This window comes from Vicugna pacos, chromosome 10, assembly GCF_048564905.1.
Source record: "Vicugna pacos chromosome 10, VicPac4, whole genome shotgun sequence".
Taxonomy (NCBI): Eukaryota; Metazoa; Chordata; class Mammalia; order Artiodactyla; family Camelidae; genus Vicugna; species Vicugna pacos.
Genome location: NC_132996.1, coordinates 6,250,894 through 6,277,475, shown reverse-complemented (window position 1 = coordinate 6,277,475; position 26,582 = coordinate 6,250,894). Strand labels below are relative to the sequence as shown.

The following is a 26,582-nucleotide window of genomic DNA, read 5'->3' as shown; positions in this document are numbered from 1 at the left end:
TTAAATGACTATACCTCTGGCTAACTGTATCAATGTACACATGCAATAACAATACAGTACAAAAAAATCCATACCTGATTAGATAAATAATCCAAGGAAGCTTGCTGTTCATCCATCATATTTCTTAGTAGTTTTTTCGTATTCCGTGTGTAAGAAACAATAGAATTTTGCAAATTTCCTTAAATCATAATAAAATAAGTGATTTGCTAAATATTACATTGTTAGTTAAATATTATATTGTTATAGAAAACAATTCCAGTGGAAAATAGTGAACTTCACATGATTTTGGATAAATATGTAAACACAATAATATCTCAATTTACCTAAGTACTCAGAATTGCATATTCTAGTTAGTATTTTTTTGTTGTTGTTTAACTCAGGATTGACCAAGAAAACAATTGTTTCAACACTTCTCTACGACAGTATGCTTCCTAATCATTTAGATTACCCTCAGTAATTTAATCTGTTATAACCAAAAGACAACATTCTGAATCCAAGTTCTCACTTCATAAGATGAAAGGTATAGGAGGTCCAAGACTCATTAATTTTTCCTACATAAGAAAGTAAAAGGCAATCATTCCATATTATGCAAGTTAATTTTTAAAATAAGTCTTTTAAAAAATTTTTTCTGTTAATGCTATATTTTTATATAAAGAAATTGCAAACACACATACATATACACACATAATAAATCTGAATCAAAAGTTTTGGCTGGTTGGTTTCTGGTTAAACTTTTACTATATATTTTCCTTTTTAGAAATGTTCTTATTTTAAAACAATCTGACTTATAGATTAGTTGCAAGACAGTCTGACGAACTTTTTCCTATTTCTTTTGAGAGCATGCCACCATGGTCCCCCAGGAGATTTCATTGTGTTTTTCTTATGCCAAAGACATTCTTTACAACACAACCATCAAAATGAGGAAATAAACATTGACTAGCATATATTTGTCAGACTTTATTCAAGTTTATTCATTTATACTGATGTCCTTTATAACCAAAGGAGCCACACATACATTATTGCAAACATTATTCTTTTAAAAATTATTTCTATGTTCCTAACTTTCACTCTAGCAGTATAAGCACATTAACAATTCTTGACATTTTAAAGCCTACTTCACTCAGCTTCATCTCTCATTTTTACTTTCAGTCTCTCACTTTCTATTAGACATTCCTTATATTTAGACTTTTGTCTTAATGGATTTAAAGGAGGCTACACACATGGGTTTGAGAAGCCTGAGATACTTGTGCTACACACAGAATTAAATACAACAAAGTGAGCGTTTTATACGGTCTGACCTAGGAGTCACAGTTCTATGAGAACTGGGTCAGATCATCACCGCCCACCTTTCAGACCCCACTACTCACCACACCCACTATATACATAACAGACCATGAAAATTACTGCAGTTACTAAATAGTTTTAAACAAAAATGGAGATTTTAAAAGGTTTTTTTTTAATGCTTTGCTACGTAAGTTGGCTGTGGATTTGTATTATACAAGTTACTGTATTGTCACAGTTATTCAATACTAAGGAAGTCCTCCTTCAAAACCAGGCTGGACTTTCTTATTGGTTCAGATGGAAGCAAGAAAATAGCCTCCAGGGAGTTGATACGAACAGTGCCTCCTGGCTTGCCTTTTCCGTCTGCAGCTAACTGATGCCCTGGGGCTGTATAGAAGAAGGGTTTGTTTACTTACCAAATAGTTATGAAGCACCTACCATGTGCCAAACACATACAATCTCTGGCCTAGGATGGTCAAGATACATATAAAATGTATATATATATACTATATATATATACATATATATAAATATACTCAAACGCTTGAGTATATTTTTTCCATCTCTCCCTTAGAAATAATAAACCATATACCTTTATAATTGCGGTTACTTTTAATACTTACTACATATGAAATGTTTTTCTTCTCGTGTAACTTTAGTTTTAACATCACATGATTCCTCGCAGTCTTCTTTATAAACAGTATCATTACTTTTACTTTCACCTTTTGCATTAGATTCATCTTCTACAATATTGACTGCTGGAGAATCCTTTACATTAAAAATAGAAATAAGAAAAAAGATATGAATTACCTCATATATAGTAAGTAAGAAGACTCTAGAAAAAAAGATGAGATTTCAGGACATACACAAGGATGATCATTAGAAAAAAAAATGTAATTGACTGTTTAGTTCAAACTCCCACAAATAAATCTTATGGGTGAATTCTGGGTATGAACAATAAGTGTATGTTAATTCAATATTTTTGCGCTTCTTTTTCTTCTCAAAATCCAAAAGGATTTATTTAGGGTCTATTTTCCATTATGCTGGCTCAATGGCCTTGACCTTTAACTTCTACACATTTCATGTGTGATATTGTGCTGAGTCATCCCTCTTCCAGGACTCCTTGAAGAGGGACTAAGAAGGTTCTCTGAGATACTGACACCATTTCTATGCCAAAAGGACTTTCTGCCACCAATTATTAGGAATTATGGGTGTAGCTGAGGGAGAAATGTGTAGAATTGTCACTTTTGTATAAATTAAAGCATTTACAGATTTAAAAGCTATCAGTATAACAGCGGAAAAAAGCATAGAATTTTGCTTTGCGAAATCAACAAAAGATGTCACTTTAAAAAGCCAACAAAAAAGTACAAACTAGTGGTTACCAGTGGGGAGTGGGAATAAAAGAGGGTCAAGGTAGGGGTAGGAGATTAAGAGGTTTCAAACTACTATGTTAAAATCAAAAAGAAAAAAAAGCCAATTACAGCTGTCATTCCAATGGTTATCTATTCTTGTTGGCACACTTGTGGTTTCTTTAATGTTAAAGCATTCTTTGGTAGAAATTATATAATTTAAATAACTCTGTTATTAAAGTCCAAAAATAAAGCCAACCTTTGTCTTCTTTGTCCCAGATATTCAGAGAAGGGTAAAGAGCTAATCATATTACAAAAGATATTTGCCCCAAAAAGATACTTACATTTTCTTACATAGATCAAAATTAACTTCTTGCTTTTTCCCCCTATAGTTCTATAATAATTGATGTACTAGGTTGTAACCTAGGTTACAACGATATTTTTGAAACCAAAATAATATTCTTAAATTTTTAGTATACACCATTAAGTTTTTAATATTTCTGTGGCTTTCCTAGAATTTATTCTTGCTTCAACCTTGGTATTGACATAGTGGTAAATACATTTTCTAACATTTAAAAATCATAAGCCAGCATTTAATTGTATAGAGAGTCAAATCACCATCTGCTTATAGTATCGCATACACTTCCTTAGCTATCACTCTGACATTGTTTTGAATAAAATTTTGTAATTTTTAATTTTAGAATTGTCTAGGTAACCACTCACAAGATTATATCTGAAATACTGAAGTTTATAGAATAGTTTTTTTTTTAAACAAAGTGAATTTTGTTCTTAGCTACCAAATATTTCATCATCAAAGTTAACCAGAAAACTTGCTGGCTTCTTAACCTAGGCCTGTGATTTCTTTAAAAATTTTTCACAAGAAACTTCTTAAGAGTCACTCCTCAGTTTATAGTTTCCTCAAGTTTAAAAATAATACCATTAAAGCATAAGTCTCAGCAATTCTAAATAAACACTTTAATTTTTCCACAACTTATACTGACTAGTGTAATTAATCTTTTCTAATGACTAATGCATATCTTGAAAACTATACAATCATGCTTTCTTAGCTGAAATAATATTGCTGAAATTCTTACCGTAGAATGATGCACACAGTTACTTCGTATAACTTCTCCACAAGTAAAAATACATAGATTTAAGAACAAGAGTGAGGCTTGGAAAAGAAACATCATATTTTTCTTGGTTGGAGAAACGAAAAATATCTTCAAAGATCAGTCAGCTCTCTGTGGAAAGAACTCCAGTACATAGCGTCTTCAGTCGAAAAGTTCTGGAAGCTGTACAACAAAAACAGAGGCCAGTACTTAATCGTTTCCATGCCCTTCTTTGAAACAACACCCTTCAGATGAGAAACAAGGTAGCCTCTAGAGATGCTATCATTTTAAGTGATAAAAACCTTTTTTTTTTAATCACTGTATGCCTGCATTATAAATCCATGCTTTTGCAATAGGCAATAGCTAGTTAACTAGGTAGCTAAATCAAGCAAGCCAACATGAATTTATAAAATCATCTCGCTTCTGAGTTAGATTTTTTTTTTTGCCCTTGGGAAAAAATGTCTTTGATAAGTTGTACCTCTATAATTGTGAACCAGTTTGCATAAAAATCATAAGGAAGTAGAAATAAGTGATGGAGTGGGAAGAAGAGTACATTGGGACTATTTCTAAAGAGTACTAAGTAGAAATTTTATCAGTGTGGATATCCAAAGAGGACAATTCGGACTTAAAATGTTTCTAACTGAATTTAGCTGTCAATAATGGTCATATTAACCATACATATGTGAGATTTCTAGGACTCTAATTGATTTGTATGGTTTACATAAATAATGTTAAAACTTCAACAATTCTGAACATAAGGGTACTATTGTTATTGAAAATTACCACTCTCTGAAAGTTGATAGATCAATGTCTATGATGAATTTTCAAATTCTCCGTGATAGTGGCTCCTTCTCTTCATCACACAAACATGCCTAAGTCTTCACTATTCCTAAAATTAGGAGGCAAAGCAAAACTTTCCTGAGTCTTGCTTCCTATTCAGGATATTTTTTCTGTTTCCTTTTCTAACCAAAAATCACAGGGTAGAAACCATAATTTTTATGGTACTAGTCTAGTGACTGATACGGTATAGGCACTAAAATACTAATTAATGAAGTAATAGCTTAAGCTAATTACCTAGTCTCTGACTTTACGTCCTCACCACCTATGGTTTAAATGTATTCTTATCGCTTATTCTACTGAAACATTGTCAGAGTTTCTCCAGTGAGGCAACTTGGGGAGGCTGGGAGTCCTGGCTCCAGGACCAGAAAGTTTGAATATTGATTCCACCACACATTTGCTCTGGAAACTTGAGTGAAGTTACCTTATATCACTATAGCTTCGTTACTTCCTTTGTAGAATGGGGATTGTTGTGTGGATTCGATGATTTAATATATGTAAGCACTTAGCACAGTGCAAGAGAAACAAGCTCTCAAATATTAAGCAGTATCACTATCATTCTTTTATTATTATCATCATTATTATTATTTGACCTGTTCTAACATTGCTGACAATTTGATGACTTTCAACATCGATATTAGGACTGGATGAGTATATATCTTTAATCTTAAATTTCTAGTTGAAGTCTAATGAAATTGAAATGAGGATGGCAGAACTTTAGCAATTTTAAATCAGCCAGATGTTAAAACGCTTTGGTCTTTCACAGCTTGCCCAGAGACAAATTCAGGAAATTCTTACTTGAGGAGAAAAAAAAAACTTCAGCAGGGAAAGTAATAGCCTTAGTAAGAAAATACTTCGGCAGAGGAAAAAATTGTCTCAGCCAAGATGAAACTGAAAACTCAAGAAATTGTCCACCACACGCTGCCTCACATAATTCAAAGGTTATAAGAGTATTCAAATTAGATAAATTGTGTGAACATGTTCTATAACCATAAAGTGGCTATTACATTTCCTTTTGTAAGTAGAATACCATTAATGGTTTATGAGACCGTGTTAATGAAGTTGGGTGTCTACTAGGCATCTCACGTTTAACAGATTTGAAGCCCAAATCTTATTTCTTCTCCCACCCTCAACCTATCCTTCCCCATCTTAGTAAATGGTAATATGCTTTATCCAGTTGGTTCCAGTCCCAAATCCGAGAGTCATATTTGACTCTTTTTTTGTTTTCTATTTCACTCATGTGTCACAAACATGCATCAACACATCTTATTTATTGGCTCAAAGTTAAAATTTTGAAAACTTCTTGACACCTCATTGCTACCATCCTAGCTCAAGTTCCCATAATCTCTCATCCAACCTACAATAATAGCATTCAATCTGATCTCATTGTTTCTAGTCTTACCAACTGCAGTCTAGGTTCCCCCATGGCCATTAGAGCGATCCTTTGGAAAAGTTAAGCTAGATATTACTCTCCTACTCAAAATTCTCCAATGACTTTCCCTCCATTGGAGGTTGGATTTTTTATAAATTCCTTGTGTAATACTTAAGTCCCCACTGAATCTGAAGGACATTCCCCACACACTGCTCCAATCTCATGTCCCAGCTCACTTCCCCTACCCAACTCTGTTCCAGGTACAGCGGTCTTCTTGCTCTTCCTTGAACATATCAAATATAATTCTGTCCTCAAAGCCTTTTGTACTTAAAGCATCCTCTGTTTCTGGGTAATATACTTCATTCAGATATTTGAACAGCAACCTCCTTTCTTCATTCAGACCTCTGCCCTTGACTTCCCTTCCTTGGACGCTTTCCCTGAGCATCCTACCTAAAATAAAATTGATCTCCATCTCTATCTCCCTACACTACTCTATTTTTCCTCATAGCACTTTTCAGTACCTAATATATTCTAATGAGGAAGAAAAATAAATACCAGTTTAATCAGCATAGGGACTTTGGAATTTTGCTCACTACTGTATCCCAGCACCTAGAAAGTGCTTAACACATAGTAGGTGCTCAATATTTATTTCCATAATGAAAGAATGAATTATTTTATGGTTTTGAAGTGTGAAAGAATTAAGCATTATATTTAATTCCAATGTCTCTTTTGACAAAATATAGAGATTTTAGTGTAATATTCTTTTTTATTGCTTGAGTCATACTTATCTTTCCTGCCAAGAGATGAAGTTTATAATTGCCTCAAATTTATATTTCTATTAACCAAATATCTAATCTTAAGCCCTTTTTTCAGAATCTATACAACTTACAATTATTCAACTTAATAAAGAACTGTACAACTTAAAAAAGTGAAGAACTGCTTAATATTTTGAAGAAAGAAAGAATTTAAAGGTCAAAAAATAGATCTTGTAATGTTTTTAAAAAGCTTGTAACGTTGTGTTTAAAATTTCTTTTCTTCCTGGTTATCATTTTAAAGCAACATTTGAATAAGAAATGATTATATGAGCAAGCATTTGTAAGCAAATGAGAAACTAAGTTATGCTTCTTAATGCTGATATACCATGCAACAAAGCAATGAGGAGCCTATGAGTGACGACATACCAAACTAATAATATAGCAAAAACTAGACATTCAGGAAGGCTAACCATGCCCAAGTACACCAAACAGCAAACACAACCTTTTCACTTTTATTTGCACTTTACACTGCCCTACTTTGCTTACCTCTCTGAAGTTGGATCTAGAGAAACAGACTTGTGATGATAGCAGGGGGAAGAGGATCAACACCAATGTGGGTGGCTAGGCCAGTTAAAAATTTGCAAAGGTAGCTAATCGTCCCACTGTACACATTTAGCCTTTCTTTGCCAAGATTATGTATTCTTTCCTCTTGGAATGGTCCTGAAAGGGGCTTATGTGTTTTGTGTTTTAAGTCAAAATCAAATTTGTTGTTGCACTTTAAAATCTCAGTCACCAGAGCACATTCCAATCTGAGTCATTGCATCCAACTTTGCAAAAACTCTTTTAAATAGTTTCAGCTGGAAAAGTTGATTATTTGAACTCTAAAAGTGAACAAATTGATTCACAAAGGCAGAGGCATTTGCATGGTGGGTGAGTGATTTTTATTCGGTTAGTACATTCTGCTTCTAGTCTGGGAGTTTTTACACACACACACACACACACACACACACACACAAAAGCTGACTGAAATACACTCAGAATTATATGCACTTTTACAATGAGCTCCAACAAAAAGTTTCGGCCTTTTTTCAAATTTTTACTTGCAAAGCCTTTAAACTGATGGCTCAAAAATCCATTCACTTTTCCATACCCCCTGAAACAATTTCAGTATCATGATCTCTTTTGGCATCTCTTCCCAGGAGATTACTAAATTAAATCTGCACTTCTTTTCAGGCCGCCGATGCTGTGATGATCTATTTCCAGAATCTGGCAGCAAGGCTGGCACCATTAAAAGCCTTTGAAATGCAGACCTCATACGTAGGGAAATGGCAAGGGAGACGGCTGCAGACGGAGTGGCAGAAGCATCATGGAGTGGGTGAGGAAAGGCAGAGAAGGGAAATTTCCATTCCACAGAGCGTTTTAAAAGAGATAGTATTTGGGGATAGTGATGCCCAGAAACACTTAAAACTCAAACCCCACAACAGGACTCGAACAGCAAATCAACCCTGAATTATCCCCGAAGCAATCATTTGACTCCCCCCACGGTGGTGTCTGCCTGAACCTGGGGATTTTGCTCTCAGTAACCCCACGAAGACATCCTCATAGGAGGGAAGGTAGAACTGAGTCAGGCTCTGAGGCGCAGTTCAGCGCCACCACTCCAGCAAGGACTCGGGTCCCTGGGGATGCCGGGGATGCCGGGGCTGCTGCCCGCTCTCCCCTCCCCCACCCAGCGCGCAGCTCGCGGCCGGCGGGGGCAGCGGCGCCTCCTATTGGCTGCCTCGGATGCCCCGCCCCGCCCCCCACCCTGGTTTCGGTCGCGAAGGACGCGGCGTCGGTTGGTTGTCAACATGGCGGCGGCGGCGGGGTCGCTGCCGCCACCTCTGCCACTGCCAGACAAGGTCGCCGCCGCCGCGGCTGCCGTCGCCACCCCAGCCACGAGCGCCGCTGTGCGGGAACCAGAGCTGCCGCGGCCATCCCTCCCGCGCCAGTGACGCGGGGCCTGAGAGACGGAGTGCGGGAGGGGCGGCGGCGGCGGCCGCGGCGGCGGCGGAGGAGGAGAAGCCCGAGCTGCCATGAGGAAGGCGCCGGGCGCGAGCCGGGAGGCGGCGCGGAGGTGAAGGATGCTGGCCGGGAGGCCCGGAGCCCGGAGCGCGGTGGCGGAGCTGGGCGCCGAATCCTCGGACTCCCGCGTCCGAGCCCCGCTCAGCCCTCGGCTGAGCGGCGCGCGTCACCGACCTGGCGCTTACCTGTATCCTTCCCAGCCGTGGCTGCCGGGGTCGCGGTGTTGGAAGCGGGGCCCATCTCTTTTCCCGTTCGAGTCCCATTCCCACTGATGCGAGGGTGGGAGAAACGAGCCCGTCATCTTAGTGCGGGTATTTTCTTTAGCAATCGTTGTTGGGCCCCTTAAACCCGAAGCATTATTTTATCCGATTCTAGGACCGCATTCCCCGCTACCTGGTTATCTCACCCCCATTCAACTTTGCTGTAAATTTTTTGTGAATTTTAAAACACATCCACCTTGTGTTCTGTTGTTTTATGGCTTTCTAGAGTTGTGCCCTTATGTTCTTCCTATTATCCACCTCCTGATTAATCATGCTACTTGGAGAACGGAATTCCGCAAATACGTAAAATGTTTTGCCCTCCTGAAACAGTCCACGTTTTAACAGTTAACCTACCACATCCCTAATTGATTTACCAGAGCTGCTAAAGCCTCACACAGCTGGGATTTGTTTTGTTTTGCATCCTCTGCCCAGTCGGTTGTCAGAGAGACAGCAGACAGAAACTGAGAAGCGGAAGATCTGGAGGCTTCAGGCTAGACTATCTCTGACCTTTCCCTAAGGATTGGCCGAGCCCACCTTTGAAATTGCTGGGGGTGCACTGTAGAAGATTGAAAGGGCGAAAGTTTTGTTTTCAAAATATGTAAACCATGTTTGTTGCGTCAGAGAATGTCATGATAATTAGGATTTAACCTTTGTACTCTCAAAGGACTTGGTAGTGATGGTGCCATATAATCATTCTTGTCAGGGAATGGAGTGTCTTCTCTTTCCAAGTGAACCCCATTTTCCTATCCTTACTGTCTCCCACTTCTGGGATGTTGCAGTTTTAAAAGCAAGTCAACAACCAGTTTTAACTCAGTGCCTGCTCATTGGCTAGGTGCTGGGGATGCAACTCCAGTGAGGAAGACAGATACGTACCAAGCTTAACAAATGGTAAAATATCCTCCTCTAATCATGGTTTCCTCAAGCCTCTATGCCTTTTGTTTTCCATTAGTCAACTTCTCAAAATGGTAACCTGCAAAAACAGCTTCTTTTCAGGTAGTCATTATTAACTCTGTTCACTTTGGCTTTTGCCCTTGCTGCTCCTCAAAACTGTCTTCTCTCAATGTGTATTCTGAAATTATCTGTATTGTTTTCTGCATGGATTTGATTCTGTCTCCTTGACATGGTATTTTCGTGGACACTGAACTCCTATTACACTGACCCTGATTTATCTCTATATCAGAAAATAGGGAAGCATTGTAAGTGGCTCATTGACAGTTATCTTTACTGTCTATTTTCATTAATAAAACGGTCATAGACAGTTTTTTTTAAACTTATATGGTATGAAAGTTGATACAAGAAAGAAAATACTTGTAAATAGAATTAAGCAGTACCGCAAATGAACAAAACCAAATAGACATAATTCTAGAATTCCAGATGGTTTCCTGTAAAGAAATGCATTCTAATAATGTATCTGAATACTAAATATATAGTTAAAATTAAGAAAGTTGTAAATGATCACTTCAATAGATGCCCAGAGGCTTTGATAAAATCCAACAACTTTTGCTAGTATGTGTATATATATGCATCTATATGTATATATGATATATATTTTTGCTAGTTTATATATATTTCCTATTATGTATTAAAATATGTGGTCTGTACATGTATACATATTCACATTGGGAAAGAGGAGTTCCTTTTGAACGTAATAAAGACACTAAATCAAGAATATCATGTTACTAGTTAGAGAAACAAGCACCTTTTTGTATTATTTTGAATGTTGTTAGTGTCTGTAGTATTTCTCATTGGATACCTGGTACAGAGTAGGTGTGCAAATGTATTGAATGAATGAGGAAATGAAAAAATGAACTGTAGTCTTAAAATAAGTGAAGTGGCTTGGTAAAAGTTCTACATAACTTCCGAATATGAACTCAGTACTCAGAAGCCATCCAGCTTTCTGTTGAAGATGTTTTCCCACTTGAGTCAGAATTTCCAGATTCTAAAGGCTATAAAAGAACAAAACCTTATAAAGTTCCCCTAATGAAAACTAACTAAAGTTCTAGCATTTCAGTTTTTTATAAGAATTCAAATAGAAATAGAATAAAGTTTGTTTTTTAAAAAAGTGAAGATTTTCATGTCCCCTTCACACTGTGCCTCTTTTTTTCCCATAAATACCCCAGTCTCTTCCCCTTCCATTTTACCCTAGCACCCACCTTGCCTGTCTATTCCCTACCCAGTTTATGCCCTGTTCTTCATTATCTACACATCTTGTCTCACCACCATCCTCAGTTCTTTGCACTCTTCTTCTTCCTCAACCACCCAGTCACTACTCTAATCCTATCTCTCCACTCCTTCACTCGAATAATAAAAATGCTATGAGAGAAAAATCGCAAAACAGTAGACTAGCACTTGCTACCGCTTGATGGGGTCCTGCTTCACTATGACAAGATCAGGGTTCTCTCTTGTTCCTCTTAATTAATGCCTGTGCCACATCTTGATCAGCTCCCCTCACTCTCTCAGTAGACTGTCTTACCACGTCATCAGAGAAGGGATATCCCATCTCTCTCTTACAATTTACTTCCAACTTTTCTCTAATGACCTTTCCCTCCAATCTATAAACACTCAGTTCTTGGCTATCCTTAAGATTAATAATCAAACCTTTTTAACTCTGCTCTGTTATCACCTGTCTATTCAAACTTCTAAAAAGAATGGTCCAAATTCACTGTCTCTACCTTGAGTCACACTTTGTACTGCATTCCAAAATAAACTTGAGCTGATAAAAAGGATAAATATAAAAATAACTACAAAATTGTAAAGGAAAACTTACAGAAAGTAGATTTCACATTTTTCATGGTTTGAAGGTATACAATTTTACCTTTTAAAAAGAAAGAAGAAATTTCAGATGAAAACTATTTCAAAGGTAACTCATTAATTTGAAATTTTAGTATAAGGGGAAATTGTATAATTAAAATGAACTATCTGAGGAAAATACTTGTAACTATAATAGAGAGTTAATATTTACACTATTCTATTTCTATTGAATTTATTGAAATTATTTTTTAATGAAGTTCTCAATAGATAAATGGCCACTAACTCTGAACTAACAGTTCACCAAAGAGGAAGATAAAAATCAGCAGTCATATATGGAAAGTATTCTATTCTGTTAATATATACACATAATAAAACATGACTTCCCATCTGGTCTTCCTAAAAAAGAAGAAATACTGCCCTATGCTCATGAGGTTGAAACTGAATTCATATATTGCTAATGACATGTAAATTTTTAGAACTCTTTTAATTTTTTAAAATTGAGGTATAGTCGATTTGCAGTGTTATATTAATTTCTGTTACAGCATAGTGATTCATATATATATATATATTCCCTTTCATATTCTTTTTCATTATAGGCCATTACAAAGTATTGAATATAGTTTCCTGTGCTATAGGTGGGACCTTGTTGTTTATCTGTTTCATATATAGTAGTTAATATCTACAAATCCTGAACTCCCAATTTATCCCTCCCCACCCTTTTAGAAACCAGTTTGTCTATAAGGCACTAAAAGTTGTAAAAATGTGTATGCCTTTTGTTCTAGTATATCTGAGAATTTTCTCCAAGGAAATCATTCAGCATGCTTTTATTAAGCCATTACCATATTCTAAGCACCAAGCCAGGCACTGGAGTTATAGAATGTAGAGGAGACACATATGGTGTACCCATGAGGGTGTCAGTTCATCCAGTGGGTGTTAGGAAAAGCTCTGTAGGAGAGGAACTGCTTGAAATGTCCCTACAAGAATGAGCAGAGTTAGCCAAGCATGCACCAAGAGATAATGGCATGCTACATCATGGTTTGGTCTGTTAATAAGCATCTTAATATGGCTGGACATAGGATTCATGCAGGGAAATGTTGAAAAATGAGATTGAAAAAATAGACTGGTTTATAGAATGCCTTATATTCCAGGAAATTTGGAATGTGTCATGAAGGTGATAGGCAGCTTCTGGAGAACAGCAAAACATGAGAAGCCCACTGAGGTTTATATTTAGCTGGCTTTGCTGGGGTTCAGATGGAGGATGGCAAAGTTTAGGAGTAAGAAGAAGAGTTAAAAGACTACTGAGGTAGTCCAGGCAAGGGATTTAGAGCATCTGAGCCATAGCTGTGAAAAGAGGTACAGAGAAGAGAAAGAACCAGGATAGCTCTAATAAATCTGACAAAAATGTGGGTTATATGATTCATAGTTATTAGTGATGGTAACATATTTAAAACAACCTAAATGGGCTCCACTTAGAGGGAGACTAGATTGGGAGAGGAAGAGATGAGGATGAGGCAGGATAGAGTAGGCTATGCTTTTAAATTATAGTCATTATGTGTTACCCCATCTAACAACCCATAGTATCCTTGGGTTTGTTTGTTGATTGGTTTTGTATTGTTAAGTATATAAAAACTACTTTCCTTTAAAAAAATTTGCTTTCCTTTGAACAAATATTTTAACAGTGATTCTTACGGAAATGTATTACCTTTACAATACAGCTTATATGAAAAGTAAAAAAAATTAACCAGCCATCTAATATTTTAAAAATTTGAATATCATACTTTGAAAAGGTGCAAAGGCAGCAGAATTTATACAACTCAGCAGGCAAAATTATATATATATAGAGAGAGATACACATATATATATAAATAGAGAAATTTAATAAAATCTAACAATATATAGTTGTCAGAACATTATTACAAACATTGTATTTGTGATTTTCTTTGTGTTCTTGTGGTGAGATCTTAAGCATGTTAAACAGAATTGTCTCCACATGCATCATAGTCCTGCTCACCTGAGCCAAAGTAACTTTTCCCCCCACAATCACGTGTAACCTGAAAAGAAGCTGTACTTTCCTCCACTGCCAAGTTGTGACTTAGTAGTTAGCCATCTTATTGAAGTCTGACTCCTTCTAATAAAGTACTCAATTAAAAAACAAGATAAATCTTTAGCTGTTTCTATACTAACAAAGAACCAGATTTCCTTCCCTTTTTGTCTCAACTTCAAAAGAAACTTTAAGTAAAAATATCATGTGTGTGAGTGTATGTGGTTATTTGTTTATGCTGAGGTGGTGCAAAATTTTATAATAAAGGTAAATGAATTATGGCCAATAGTATAAAAATGGTTTAAGTAACATAATTGAAAGCTTCTGTCAGCAAAGTTTCAACTGACCAAGAAGTTCAAATTGTTTAGAAATATAAAATAGTTTTTAATATATGGATGCTGAAGCATTGTAGGATCCTAAAATTAACACATTTTAAACTAACAAATTATGTACAATATAATTTATTAATGAATGTATTTCTTATATTGTTTTACCATTAATATTTATAGTATATAAAAAGTCTTAATTAAATAGAACTCTTAAAGAGGATTTGGAGCCTTTAATTTAAATACACTGTTTATCCTGAAAAGACAAATAGGCATGCCCTGCAATATATAACTTGAGTACAATCTCATATGCATCTACATCTAATAGTAAGGTACTGAAAAAATGGTAATTGAATGACCACTTTTTAAAACTGCAAAATCACTAAAACAGAAAAATACTGTGATAAATTTGATAAAGGTATTCAATAATGACAGTGGAAATGCAACTAAGTAAACTGGAACATCAATTAACCATATCAGTATAACTTATTTAAAGAAAGTTTAATTTTATATATAATAAATTGCAAATGAATAATGAATCAGGATAACTAAAATACTCCTTTTCTTATCTGGCAAACTTCTGAATAAACATTACTATGAATGGTTTTCCTAGCGGGTTTTTTTTCCAACTTAATGAGTTTTAAACTTATGAGTTTATTACTAAGTAAATAAATAATATGCCCAAACTTTCTAGTTATATTGCTGATGGATTTTTTAATATTTGAATATGACTTTCATACAGTAGATTAAAGGATCTACTGAAATGTTTAATTCATCTAATATCTATTAGTGAAATATAACCTTTCATTTTTCTGTATATATATGTCTAAGATAGTAACTGTTAATAAGTACTCAAATATCTGTATAATGAATGGAAAAATATGCAGTCTCCTTGTCTGGGCTCATGATGTCTAAAAGAAATTAATTTTTTTCCCTGAAGAAAGTGAGATGTATCTTCAGCTTTAATACCAAATCAGAGTATTTTTTGCAAAAAAAATCTGCCGGTTATAAACTAACACTAATGTGTACACATAATAATTGTTCCATGAAAAATCATAACATCATTAGTATGAGGCCGTAATTATATTTACCACGTATATCATTTATCCTCATCCACTAAACATGCAAACCATTATCCTTAACTTTATGCTATCATTAGAGATATGAAAATCCATTTAGAGAAAAATTTAGAAGAAGAGCGCCAAATATTATTGCAGCAACAAAAAATATGTCGAAATCGAGCACGTAAATATTTTGTGGAGTCAAACCGGAGAAAAAAGTAAGTTATTGTATTTTATTCAGAAGCATAGAAAAATCAAAGTCATTATAAATTAATCATTTCTCTACTTTGTAGCATTTTAGGAACCCAAGTCATGACAGTGCTTTATCTGTAAAACTGATCAAGATTTGTGTGGCTTTCTAAATTTTATTGTTTTTCTGCCTACAGCACAAAGATAGTGATACATCGTCTAGTTTACTGATGTGACCATAGCAGTCTTTTGTCATAGAACTTCTTATTACAGTGTCATATTCACTTCTTAAAATGACTGTAAAATTTTTTTTGTATCATTTTCTGATAAAAGATTGCCAGTTAGCATTTAGTCTCTAATAGAATATATTTGATTTTAATTTCATTATTATATATAATTTTTCTATATGTTCTACCCCCATTCATCCAATCAGAAAAATTAGAGAAATATGAATAATGGTGAAAATGTGATCAAAAAAATTTTATAAATGATTGCCATTTAAAAAAAAGAGTTTTCTCGTACAAATTGGAAACTAAATAAAATAAAAATGCAAACCATTCTATCACTGCTGAACAATTCTTCAGGATTTGTTTGAATTATTAGGTATTTTTTAGACAGTGGTTATGCCATTTTTTATTGTTGTTTTTGCTACCTTGTTCATATTTCTACAATACATGAATAGCAGAAAATCTCTAGCGTTTATTAACTACATCATTGGGCATATGTTGCAAATCCCATCTGGGGAATATAAAATTGTTTATCTGTAATTTTTTTCTGGCATTATTGTTCTCTTTAGATTAACTCTGTATTGCCTGGTGTAGTTGAAATTATTTAATGAAGCTTGTTTTCATTTTTGTTTTTATTTGTGTATTTCTGGTTTTCTCCTACTTTTCAGTTCCTGAAGCCTACAAAAGGCACATGCTAGGTGTTCAATAAAGATGAATAATCATATGTCAAAAGGGTCATCATGGACTTTGGAGTCAGAGATCCTAGGTTTAAACCCTAGCTCCATGAGTTAGAACAAATGATTTCATCTCTTTTCTTCAGTTTCTCATTTATGATTAGAATTAATACTGTCTGTTTCAAGGGATTGTTATGTAGAGCAAAACACTTAATATTAGAGAGCAGTAGTTGAGAATGTATTTATAAATATTTATCTGTCACATAGTACTTCTTCCTTAAGCTTGCTTTATTGATTAATAAATTAATATTTGTCAATTGTATGTTTTCTAATAATTGTCTTGCTGAATTAATAGCAGGCTTTATATAAGGAATTTGATTCAAAAGTTCCTACCTGTCTTCTCTCATCAAACACCCATAAGAATTCTGATGTAGAAAATATAGAAGATAATTTAATGTGATTTCATGAGGAAAAGAAATTGAAATAAATTTTAAGAAGTAAATAATGCAAAAGGGAGCCTTCAGATAGTTTAAAAACAATATAATGTAAGGATGTGGACTTAAAAGTTCAGATGACAGACAGAATTCCTATGTAACAAATAACTAACTGGCAGAATAAGAAAGAATGTGGAAAACTGCCCAAATAAAGGGAAGAGGAAACTCTACCAAGTGATGAGAGACAAGCACTTTGGAAGAGTCACTAGAATCTTAATGAAAAAGATTCCTTAAATAACTTATTGGCAGAAGAAAATTACCTAGAGAATCATGGAATGAATTACTTGGTGAACATGAAATATGGGGTAGTTGCATTGTCTATTTGTGAAAATGATGGAGTTTGGAGTTGTGTTTGGACAGAGTAGTAGGATTACTATCTAAAAGTTTTCTGTCTTGTTGGATTGGCCTTTTCCTCCTGTTGACATTTCCAGGTTGCCTGTTTCTCCCACTCCAAGTGTGGAATATGTGAAGCCAAAAGTAAACCCGGGGAACTCACCACCGTGTTGTTCCTCAGGTCCTGAGGTCCCTAGCTGGTCTGCTTCCCCTCCACCTTTCAAAAAGAAAATTCATTTCTTTGTGATGTTGGTATTTTTTCCTTCTAGAAGCTCCCTCACCTTTCTTCTTTTATATTTCTAATACATTATTACCTAAGTAAACAGAGGATTTTGTTGGAACTGAATCTAAGGCAAGTATATATGTGAATAAGGAACTAAGAGACTCATGCTTAAAATGTATGAGCTTTAGTTAATTGATATTGGCATGTTTATTTGGGCTGACACCTCAGCCTTCAGAGAAATGAAGTATATTTTACTTTCCCTTTGTAGTATGTACATCACTAAATCTATGTGTTAAATCAGAATATGGATCTTTTTTGTTTAGGTATTTTCTCCTCCAGTAGTGTGTAAGGGTGATTTTTAGTTTTTCATTTGTTTTTTTTTTTCCACTCAAATAACAGACAATAAGTTGGAAATATGATATTCAATATATACTTCTGGGATTTCAAATAATTTTAAGTCTCAGCAAGTCTAAGATTAATAACCTCTGGGACATACATGCTTCTTTGCCAAGTAGTGAAAACTGACAGTATATTCTTTAGTTTTATTTCTTATAGGATGTTGCCATTATTGTTTGTTAAAAATGTTATACTTTAAGAAATGTTTTTCTCCAATTTTTAATTTAAAAAAGTACTATTTTATCCTATTTTTTAACATTTTTTATTGATTTATAATCATTTTACAATGTGGCAAATTTCAGTGTAAAGCACAATTTTTCAGTTATACATGAACATATATATATTCATTGTCACATTATTTTCTCTGTAAGCTACCATAGATCTTGTATATATTTCCCTGTGCTATACAGTATAATCTTGTTTATCTAGTCTACAATTTTGAAATCCCAGTCTATCTATTCCCACCCCCCACCCCTTGGTAACCACAAGTTTGTATTCTATGTCTGTGAGTCTATTTCTGTTTTGTATTTATGCTTTCTTTGGTTTTTTGTTTGTTTGTTTGTTTGTTTTTAGATTCCACATATAAGCAATCTCATATGGTATTTTTCTTTCTCCTTCTGGCTTACTTCACTTAGAATGACATTCTCCAGGAGCATCCATGTTGCTGCAAATGGCGTTATGTTGTCGGTTTTTATGGCTGAGTAGTATTCCATTGTATAAATATACCACTTCTTCTTTATCCAGTCATCCATTGATGGACATTTAGGCTGTCACCATGTCTTGGCTGTTGTAAATAGTGCTGCTATGAACATTGGGGTGCAGGTGTCATCCTGAAGTAGGGTTCCTTCTGGTTATATGCCCAGGAGCAGGATTCCTGGGTCACACGGTAAGTCTATTCCTAGTCTTTTGAGGAATCTCCATACTGTTTTCCACACTGGCTGCACCAAACTGCATTCCCACCAGCAGTGTAGGAGGGTTCTCCTTTCTCTACAGCCTCTCCAGCATTTGTCATTTGTGGATTTTTGAATGATGGCCATTCTGACTGGTGTGAGGTGATACCTCATTGTAGTTTTGATTTGCGTTTCTCTGATGATTATTTTATCCTATTTTAAAATGTTCTTAATTTCTATCTATCTAAAAATATAATTGAGTTTTAAACTTAAATATGATCATATCTCTAGAAAGTTGTAGCTGTCTAATTCTACGTTATGATTCCAAACAGAAAAAAGAAATACATCACAAAAAGACAGATCTCCAGTTCTGCCTGTGTCCCTGTGACCTCAGTTAGTGTTAATTGCTACTGCTTGGTTTCTACTGTTTAAAGAAAGTTATTGCCATGTGGTTATTTGTTCCCTTCTTAAGAGTATTTCCAACAGAAGGAAATTGTATTCTGTAGTTTTATGTTCCTGGGAAACCAGAAGAAACAGTTTGACATATGGGCATCTCGCTTTGAACCAAGGTGATCTACATGTTTCATGAGGCAGAACTGTACATATTAAATTGACCCTTCAAAAGTTGCTAAGGCACATTATTCACAGTACCCAGTCTGAATGTCTGTCAACAGATGAGTGGGTAAAGAAAATGTGCTATGTGTATTTATATCTATATCTATATGTGTCTGTCTGTCTGTCTATCTGTCTGTCTGTCTATCTGTCTATCATGGAACATTAACCTTAAAAAGAAGGAAATCCAGTCATTTACAACAACATGAATGAACCCGGAGGACATTGTACAAAGTAAGACCAGACACAGAAAGACAAATATCGCGTTATCTTTCCCTTATCTATAGAATCCAAAGTTCTGAATTCATAGTAACAGTGGAATAGTGACTATAGTTAATACTAATGTATTGCTAAGAGAGTAGAGCCCGTGTTCTCACCACACACACACAAAAAAGAGTAAATATGGGAGATGATGGCTGTATTAATTAGTTTGATTGTTGTAATCATTTCACAATGTATATGTATGTATTGCAAAATATCATGTTGTGAACCTTTAATACATACAATTTTTATTTACCAACAAAAAACTGTTTTATGTTGCCAAGGTAAACCATGCTGATTCTGTGAAAAAGGCTAAATTAATGGGATGCAGCAACATACATACTCTACCAACTCTAACACCTACAGTGGTGGAGACGCTATATTTCTTGTTTTTATCACCAGCTCCTTCCATTTCACAGCACTTACCATGATGCCTGGTGCATAATAACATAAAAGAAAATCAGTAACTACTCATTAAGTGAATAAGGAAGGAGCTATACTAATCATCAGTGCAATTGCTTATTAAACCTTTTTTATTACTGGACCCTTATTGAGTTTAGGAGTGGAAACTTCTGCATTTTGCTCACATTCCATCCCTGGTTTAACTTCTTTCAGTCTATCACAGGCTTTATTTCCTATAGTCCAAAAAATGCTGTGTGAAATTTTTTGCTATCTGTATACATTTTATCCTAGAGAACAGGGCCACTGTGGAACAATATTAAATAATAGTGATGGTGATTTGCTATCAAAATGATTTTCTGATTATAGCAAGGAAAATTCATCATTCATCATTTGTCATTGACAAACTTTGTTGAATGGGTGGTATTTTCTCAATTTCTCGAAAATGGTAATTTTTTTTTCTAAACACAGACCTTTGCATGCTGTCTTCTGCCTATAGATCATTTCCACCCCCCCCCATTCTTTTCATAACTGGCCTCCTTATTCTAAAAATTTTAGCTTAAATGTCATGTCTCCAGAGAAATGTTCCCTGTTTACCTTATTTGAAGTGAGTTTCCTTGGTTCCCTGTCATGGACTAGAGTTTTACTTCATAGCACTCACAACAATTATTAACTCTGTGTTTACTTGGTTTTGTTAGCTTGCCTCAGTAGATTATAAATAACTACATAGACCATATGTTTTTTACTTACTGTTATATCCTCAGCAGATAAATTATTAAGTTAAAATAATAGATGACTGCTTTTAAAAGTGTTCTGATCTATTTTTAGTCCTTTGGGGAATCTCCATACTGTTTTCCATAATGACTGCACCAAACTACATTCCCACCAGAAGTGTAGGAGTGTTCCCTTTTCTCCACACCCTCTCCAGCATTTACTGTTCATGGACTTTTGGATGATGGCCAGTCTGACTGTTGTGAAGTGATACCTCATTGTAGTTTTGATTTGCATTTCTCTGATAATCAGTGATATTGAGCATTTTTTCATGTGCCTATTAGCAATATGTATGTCTTCATTGGAGAATTGCTTGTTTAGGTCTTCTGCCCATTTTTGGATTGGATTGTTTGGTTTTTTTCCCATTAAGTTGTATGAGCTGTTTATATATTCTGGAAATTAAGCCCTTGTCAGTTTCATCTTTTTGCAAATATTTTCTCCTATTCTGTAGGTTGTCTTTTTGTTTTGCTTATGGTTTCCTTTGCTATGCAAAAGCTTGTAAGTTTGATTAGGTCCCATTTGTTTATTTTTACTTTTATTTCTATTGCCTGGGTAGACTGCCCTGGGAGAACATTGCTGAGATTTATGTCAGAGAATGTTTTGCCTGTGTTTTATTCTAAGAGGTTTGTAGTGTCTTGTTTTATGTTTAAGTCTTTAAGTCATTTTGAGTTTATTTTTGTGTATGTTATGAGGAAGTATTCTAACTTATTGATTTACATGCAGCTGTCCAGTTATCTCAACACCATTTGCTGAAGAGACTGTCTTTACTCCATTGTATATTCTTACCTCCTTTGTCAAAGCTTAATTGACCAAAATTCTGTGGGTTTATTTCTAGGCTCTGTTCTGTTCCATTGCTCCATATATCTGTTTTTGTACCAATGTCATGCTGTTTTGATTATCATAGTTCTGTAGTATTGTCTGAAGTCTGGGAAGGTTATGCCTCCAGCTTCATTCTTTTTATTCAATATTGCTTTGGCATTCTGGGTCTTTTGTGATTCTATATAAATTTTAGGATTATTTGTTCTAGTTCTGTGAAAAATATCCTGAATGATTTGATAGGGATTGCATTAAATCTGTAGATTGCTCTGGATAGTGTGACCATTTAAACAATATTAATTCTTCCAATCCAAGAACATGGGATATCTTTCCATTTCCTTAAGTCATCTTTAATATCCTTGGTCCATGTTTTGTAGTTCTCCCCATATAAGTCTTTCACTTCCTTGGTCATATTTATTCCCAGGTATTTTTTATTTTGGATGCAATTTTAAAAGAGATTGCTTCTTTGCATTCCTTTTCTGATATTTCATTGTTAGTGTAAAGAAATGCCACTGATTTCTGTATGTTAATCTTGGATCCTGCTACCTTGCCAGATTCTTTTATCAGTTCTAATAGTTTTTGAGTGGAGCCTTTAGAGTTTTCTATATATAGTGTCATGTTATCCTCATATAATGACAGTTTTACATCTTCTCTTCCAATTTGGATCCCTGTTATTTCTTTTACATGTCTAATTGTTATGGCGAGGACTTCCAATACCATATTGAATGGAAGTGGTGAGAGTGGGCATCTGTGTCTTGTTCCAGATTTTAGCAGAAAGGCTTTCAGCTTATCACCATTGAGCCTTATGCCGGCTGTAGGTTTGTCATAAATAGCTTTTATTATGTTAAGAGATGTTCCCTCTATACCCACATTGGTTAGAGTTTTTATCATAAATGGATGTTGAATTTTATCAAATGCTCTTCCTGCATCTATTGAGAGGATCATGTGATTTTTGTCCTTTCTCTTGTTAATGTGGTGTATCACATTGATTTATTTGCATATATTGAACCATCCTTGTGTCCCTGGGATGAATCCAACTTGATCATGGTATATGATCTTTTTTATGTGTTACCGGATTCTGTTTGCTAATATTTTGTTGAGGATTTTTGCATCTGTGTTCATCAACGATATTGGCCTATGGCTTTCTTTTTTGGTAGTGTCTTTGTCTGGCTTTGATATCAGGGTGATGGTGGCTTCATAGAATGAGTTTGGGAGTGTTCCCTCCTCTTCAGTCTTTTGGTGGAGTTTGAGTAGGATTGGTACGAGCTCTTCTTCGTATGTTTGATAGAATTCCCCGGTGAAGCCATCTGGTCCTAGACTTTTGTTTGCAGGGAGTTTTTTTTATTGTTGATTCTATTTCACTTCTAGTGATGGGTCTGTTCAAATTATCTATTTCTTCTTAATTCAGTTTTGGTGGACTATATGTTTCTAGAAACTTGTGCATTTCTTCTAAGTTGTCCAATTTATTGCCATATAGTTGCTCATAGTATTCTCTTATGATTTTTTGTATTTCTGTGGTGTTGGTTGTAATTTCTCCATTTTCATTTCTTATTTTGTTCATCCATGTCCTCTTTCTTTTCTTCTTGGTGAACCTGGCCAGAGGTTTGTCAATTTTGTTTACTCTTCCTAAAAACCAGCTCTTGGTTTCATTGATTCTTTTTCTATTTTTTTAATCTCTATTTTTATTTATTTCCTCCCTCATCTTTATTATTTCTTTCCTTTTGCTGACTTTAGGCTTTGTTCTTCTTATTCGAATCCTTTTACGTGATAGGTTAGGTTGTTTACTTGAGATTTTTTTCTTCTTTTTTGAGGAAGGCCTGTATCACTATGAACTTCCCTCTTCAGACACTTTTGCTGCATCTCATAGATTTTGTGTGGTTGGGTTTTCATTGTCATTTGTCTCAAAGTATTTTTAAATTTCTTCTTTGATTCATCAGTAGCCCATTGGTTTTGTTAGTAGCATGTTGTTTATTCTCCATGCTGTCATTTTTTTCTCATTTGTTTTTCTGTGATTGATGTCTAGTTTGATGCCATTGTGATCAGAGAAGATGCTTGAAATAATTTCTATCCACTTAAATTTGTTGAAGCTTCTTTTTGCCCATGTATGTAGTCTATCCTAGAGAATGTTCCATGAGCGCTTGAAGGGAAGGTATATGCTGTTTTGGGAGGACGTAATGTCCTAAAAAATATCAACCAAATCCAACTGTTCTATTGTGTCATTTAGTATTTCCATTGCCTTATTGATTTTCTGTCTGGAAGATCTATCTAATGATGTTAGTGGGGTATTAAGCTGTCCTACTATTATTGTATCTATAAGTATCAGTGAAGCATCACAAAATCAGTAATACATGATTTCCTCCTTATCTGACTAGATAAATTATAAATCATTCTCATTACCAGTGAAAGAGACAGTGTTTTAGAAGAAAAATACAAAAATATAAAAAAATCTAGAAAATCCCTAGAACAGACATCTCTGTTTTTAAAAAAAGTTGCAAGTCGTTTTGTGCAATTACATGCTATACTGTCAGCCATGAGACATAAAAATGACATTTGCCTAAGTTGACTGTTACAATCTACTGATACTTTAAAACTGCATAATTCATGGCATAGTGCTGTTTACTGAGAATATTTTATTATCAAAATACTAATTTCTAATATACTCCTTAAATTTTCCTAGTTGCAAAAGCAAATACAATAGATAGATTAATAAATTCTTCATAATTAGCATAAATACAGAATTAAACAATTTTTTATTGATAAAGATTTATCCTCATCCCCACTAAATAAATGTTAACTGGTTTTTAAATATATTGGATTAAAATTATTCTGATCATTTCCTGATATTATAACAAACCACCTATAACTTACTGGCTTAAAATGATTTATTTCAGTTCTGTTTGTTGACTGGTTCAGGTGGTTGATTCTCACTTGGGAATCTCATGCTGTTGCACTCAGATTTTGGCTGTGGGTGGAGTTCTACTGACCTGGACATCCAAGATGGCTTCTTGTCACATATTTTGTGTTTGAGCTGGAATAGCTAGAACAGCTGGAGGCTAGCCAGGAGTGTCTGTCCATACTCTTTCTCCCCCTTTAGCTGGTTTGTACTTCTCCACATGGTGATCTCAAGATCACTCGACTTCTTACATGGAGTCTGGCTTTTCCTAGAGCAAGCATTCCAAAAGAACAAGTTGGAAGCTGCAAAGTTTCTAATATCACCTGGGATGTCACACAGCATGACTTCTATAACATTCTGTTGGTTATAAGAGAGACACTACATAGTCATGGTTCATTGGAAACTATCTTTCTGAATTGACTATCAGCTTTTGTCAAGCAAGTCTCCTGACAAAAAGTAGAATATTCTATTAATGCATCCATTTAGTTACCTATGTTTTCTTTATCTCTCTTCAAAGGCTGCATTAAAAAATGTTAGCTGGTCTGCTATATGGTTTATTTTTCTTTTCTTAATTTCCAGTTCTTTCTTTATAGTTATGTCCAGTTTAGGTGTCTTAAGTTTCATGTGCAGCTTGAACCTCTGCCTTCCTCTTTCCTCAAAGGTTACCTGCCTTTCACCTAGTGGAAATCAAGGATGAAAGTATCAAAGTAGGCTACACACAGACACAGACACAGACACAGACACACACACACACACACACAGAAAATTACAACTGTTGACAAGATCATCAATGTTTCATAGTTTCCATGTGCAACTTTTTCACCTCCTTAGTTAAGTTTATTCCTAAGTATTTTGGTTTTTTTGGTAATATTGTAAATGGAATTACTTTAATTTCCTTTCCAAATTGTTCATTGTTGGTGTATAGAAACACAAATGATTTTTGTGTGTTGATTTTGTATCCTAAAACTTGGCTGAATTTGTTAGTTAACAGTGTTTTGTGGAATCTTATGGGTTTTCTACACATAATATCACGTCATCTGTGAATAGAGAAAATTTTACTTTTTCCTTTCTAATTTAGGTACCTTTTTTTTTTTAACTTTACTTAGTTGCTCTGGCTAGTGCTGTGTTGAATCAAGTTGTGAATGCAGCCTTCTTTGTCTTGACGTGGAGGGATTCTTGAAGGAGATTGTTTGGGGAGGTAGAAATCTCTCCCACCTATGGTACCACACCACTACCTCCTATCTACTATGGGGACTGGGCCACTTGAGGATCCTAATCCCTACAGCCCAGAATAAGAGTTCCCTAAATCTGCTTTATTTAAGCTGAAATAATGCTCCAGCCAGTGGAGGTCTTTGGAAGGGTGGTTAATAGTAACCTATGGCACTAAAATTTTAAAGCATTCTTACCAGTCACCCCTCAATCCCATGTATTCCCAAGAGGTCACTTGGAGCTTTTTCTCCAGTGCATTTTAGGCTTACTTCTTCATTTTCTCATTATCCAGAAGACAGCTGTTGAATCACTCAAACATATACATTTTTATGAACAAAATTAATTCCTTGAAATTAATTATTTGACTATAAAGTCAAATGCCTGAGGGCAATCATAAATAAATGAAAAACAGGAAAGCTAGGGAAAATAAAGAATGGTAAAAATTATGGACAGGTATTTATAACCATGTGTGAATGAGTTCAGGGTTGCCAAATCTTTCATATTTTCAAGAGAAGTTGAGAATCAAGAGTTTTATGTAAATTGTCTGAATTTTTAGCACAGTTCAGACTTAACATAACTGCCAATTTGAAACTTTAGGTCTAAAAGAAAAAGAGAAATATACAGTATTATCTTGGCTACTCCATAATTTGCAAGGCTGCTTCTTTACTGATGAATTAGAACTAATAACCAATGTGAATTAGTTCTTCACATTACAGAAAATACTGTAGCTTTTTAGAAAAGATTTTTTCCAAATCAGGGCTTGGAAAGTGGAAGTAGGAAGTATGTGCAGGCCTGCCCAAAATTAGAAAACATCTTATTACAGCACCTTCTCTTAGTTGCAAAAAACCTGGAGAAGGTCCTGAAATTACCACTTGCAAAGATAATTAAATTCTTAGCAAAGGGCCTTTTTTAAATTTCAAATTTGTTATTTCTAAGTAATTAAACTTTTGAAATGTGAAAATACTATTATATAATAAGTGTGTTATTTTGAA

General features: G+C 34.9%; 2 protein-coding genes across 5 annotated transcripts in view; one reads left to right on the top strand and one right to left on the bottom strand.

Annotated features, from left to right (window-relative positions):
* The window catches only part of ANGPTL5 (angiopoietin like 5), a 75,926-nt gene that overhangs the window by 10,555 nt on the left and 38,789 nt on the right, over positions 1-26,582 (bottom strand). The window contains exons 1-4 of one of the 2 annotated variants that reach the window (XM_072968916.1): positions 8,950-9,084; positions 3,725-3,922; positions 1,905-2,049; positions 75-178 (exon numbers count right to left, since the gene is read on the bottom strand). In XM_072968916.1, coding sequence (XP_072825017.1) covers positions 75-178; positions 1,905-2,049; positions 3,725-3,820 — 345 coding nt within the window. In that variant the 5' untranslated portion in view covers positions 3,821-3,922; positions 8,950-9,084. Of the gene's footprint in view, positions 1-74; positions 179-1,904; positions 2,050-3,724; positions 3,923-8,949; positions 9,085-26,582 lie in introns of those variants that run through there. The other variant, XM_072968917.1, reaches the window with a different exon arrangement.
* CEP126 (centrosomal protein 126) overlaps positions 8,572-26,582 on the top strand; it is a 58,772-nt gene continuing 40,761 nt past the window's right edge. For 2 of the 3 annotated variants that reach the window (XM_072968914.1, XM_072968913.1), the window contains exons 1-2: positions 8,573-8,951; positions 15,302-15,421. In XM_072968914.1, the coding sequence (XP_072825015.1) occupies positions 8,824-8,951; positions 15,302-15,421 (248 nt within the window). In that variant the 5' untranslated portion in view covers positions 8,573-8,823. Of the gene's footprint in view, positions 8,952-15,301; positions 15,422-26,582 lie in introns of all 3 variants that reach the window. The other variant, XM_072968915.1, reaches the window with a different exon arrangement.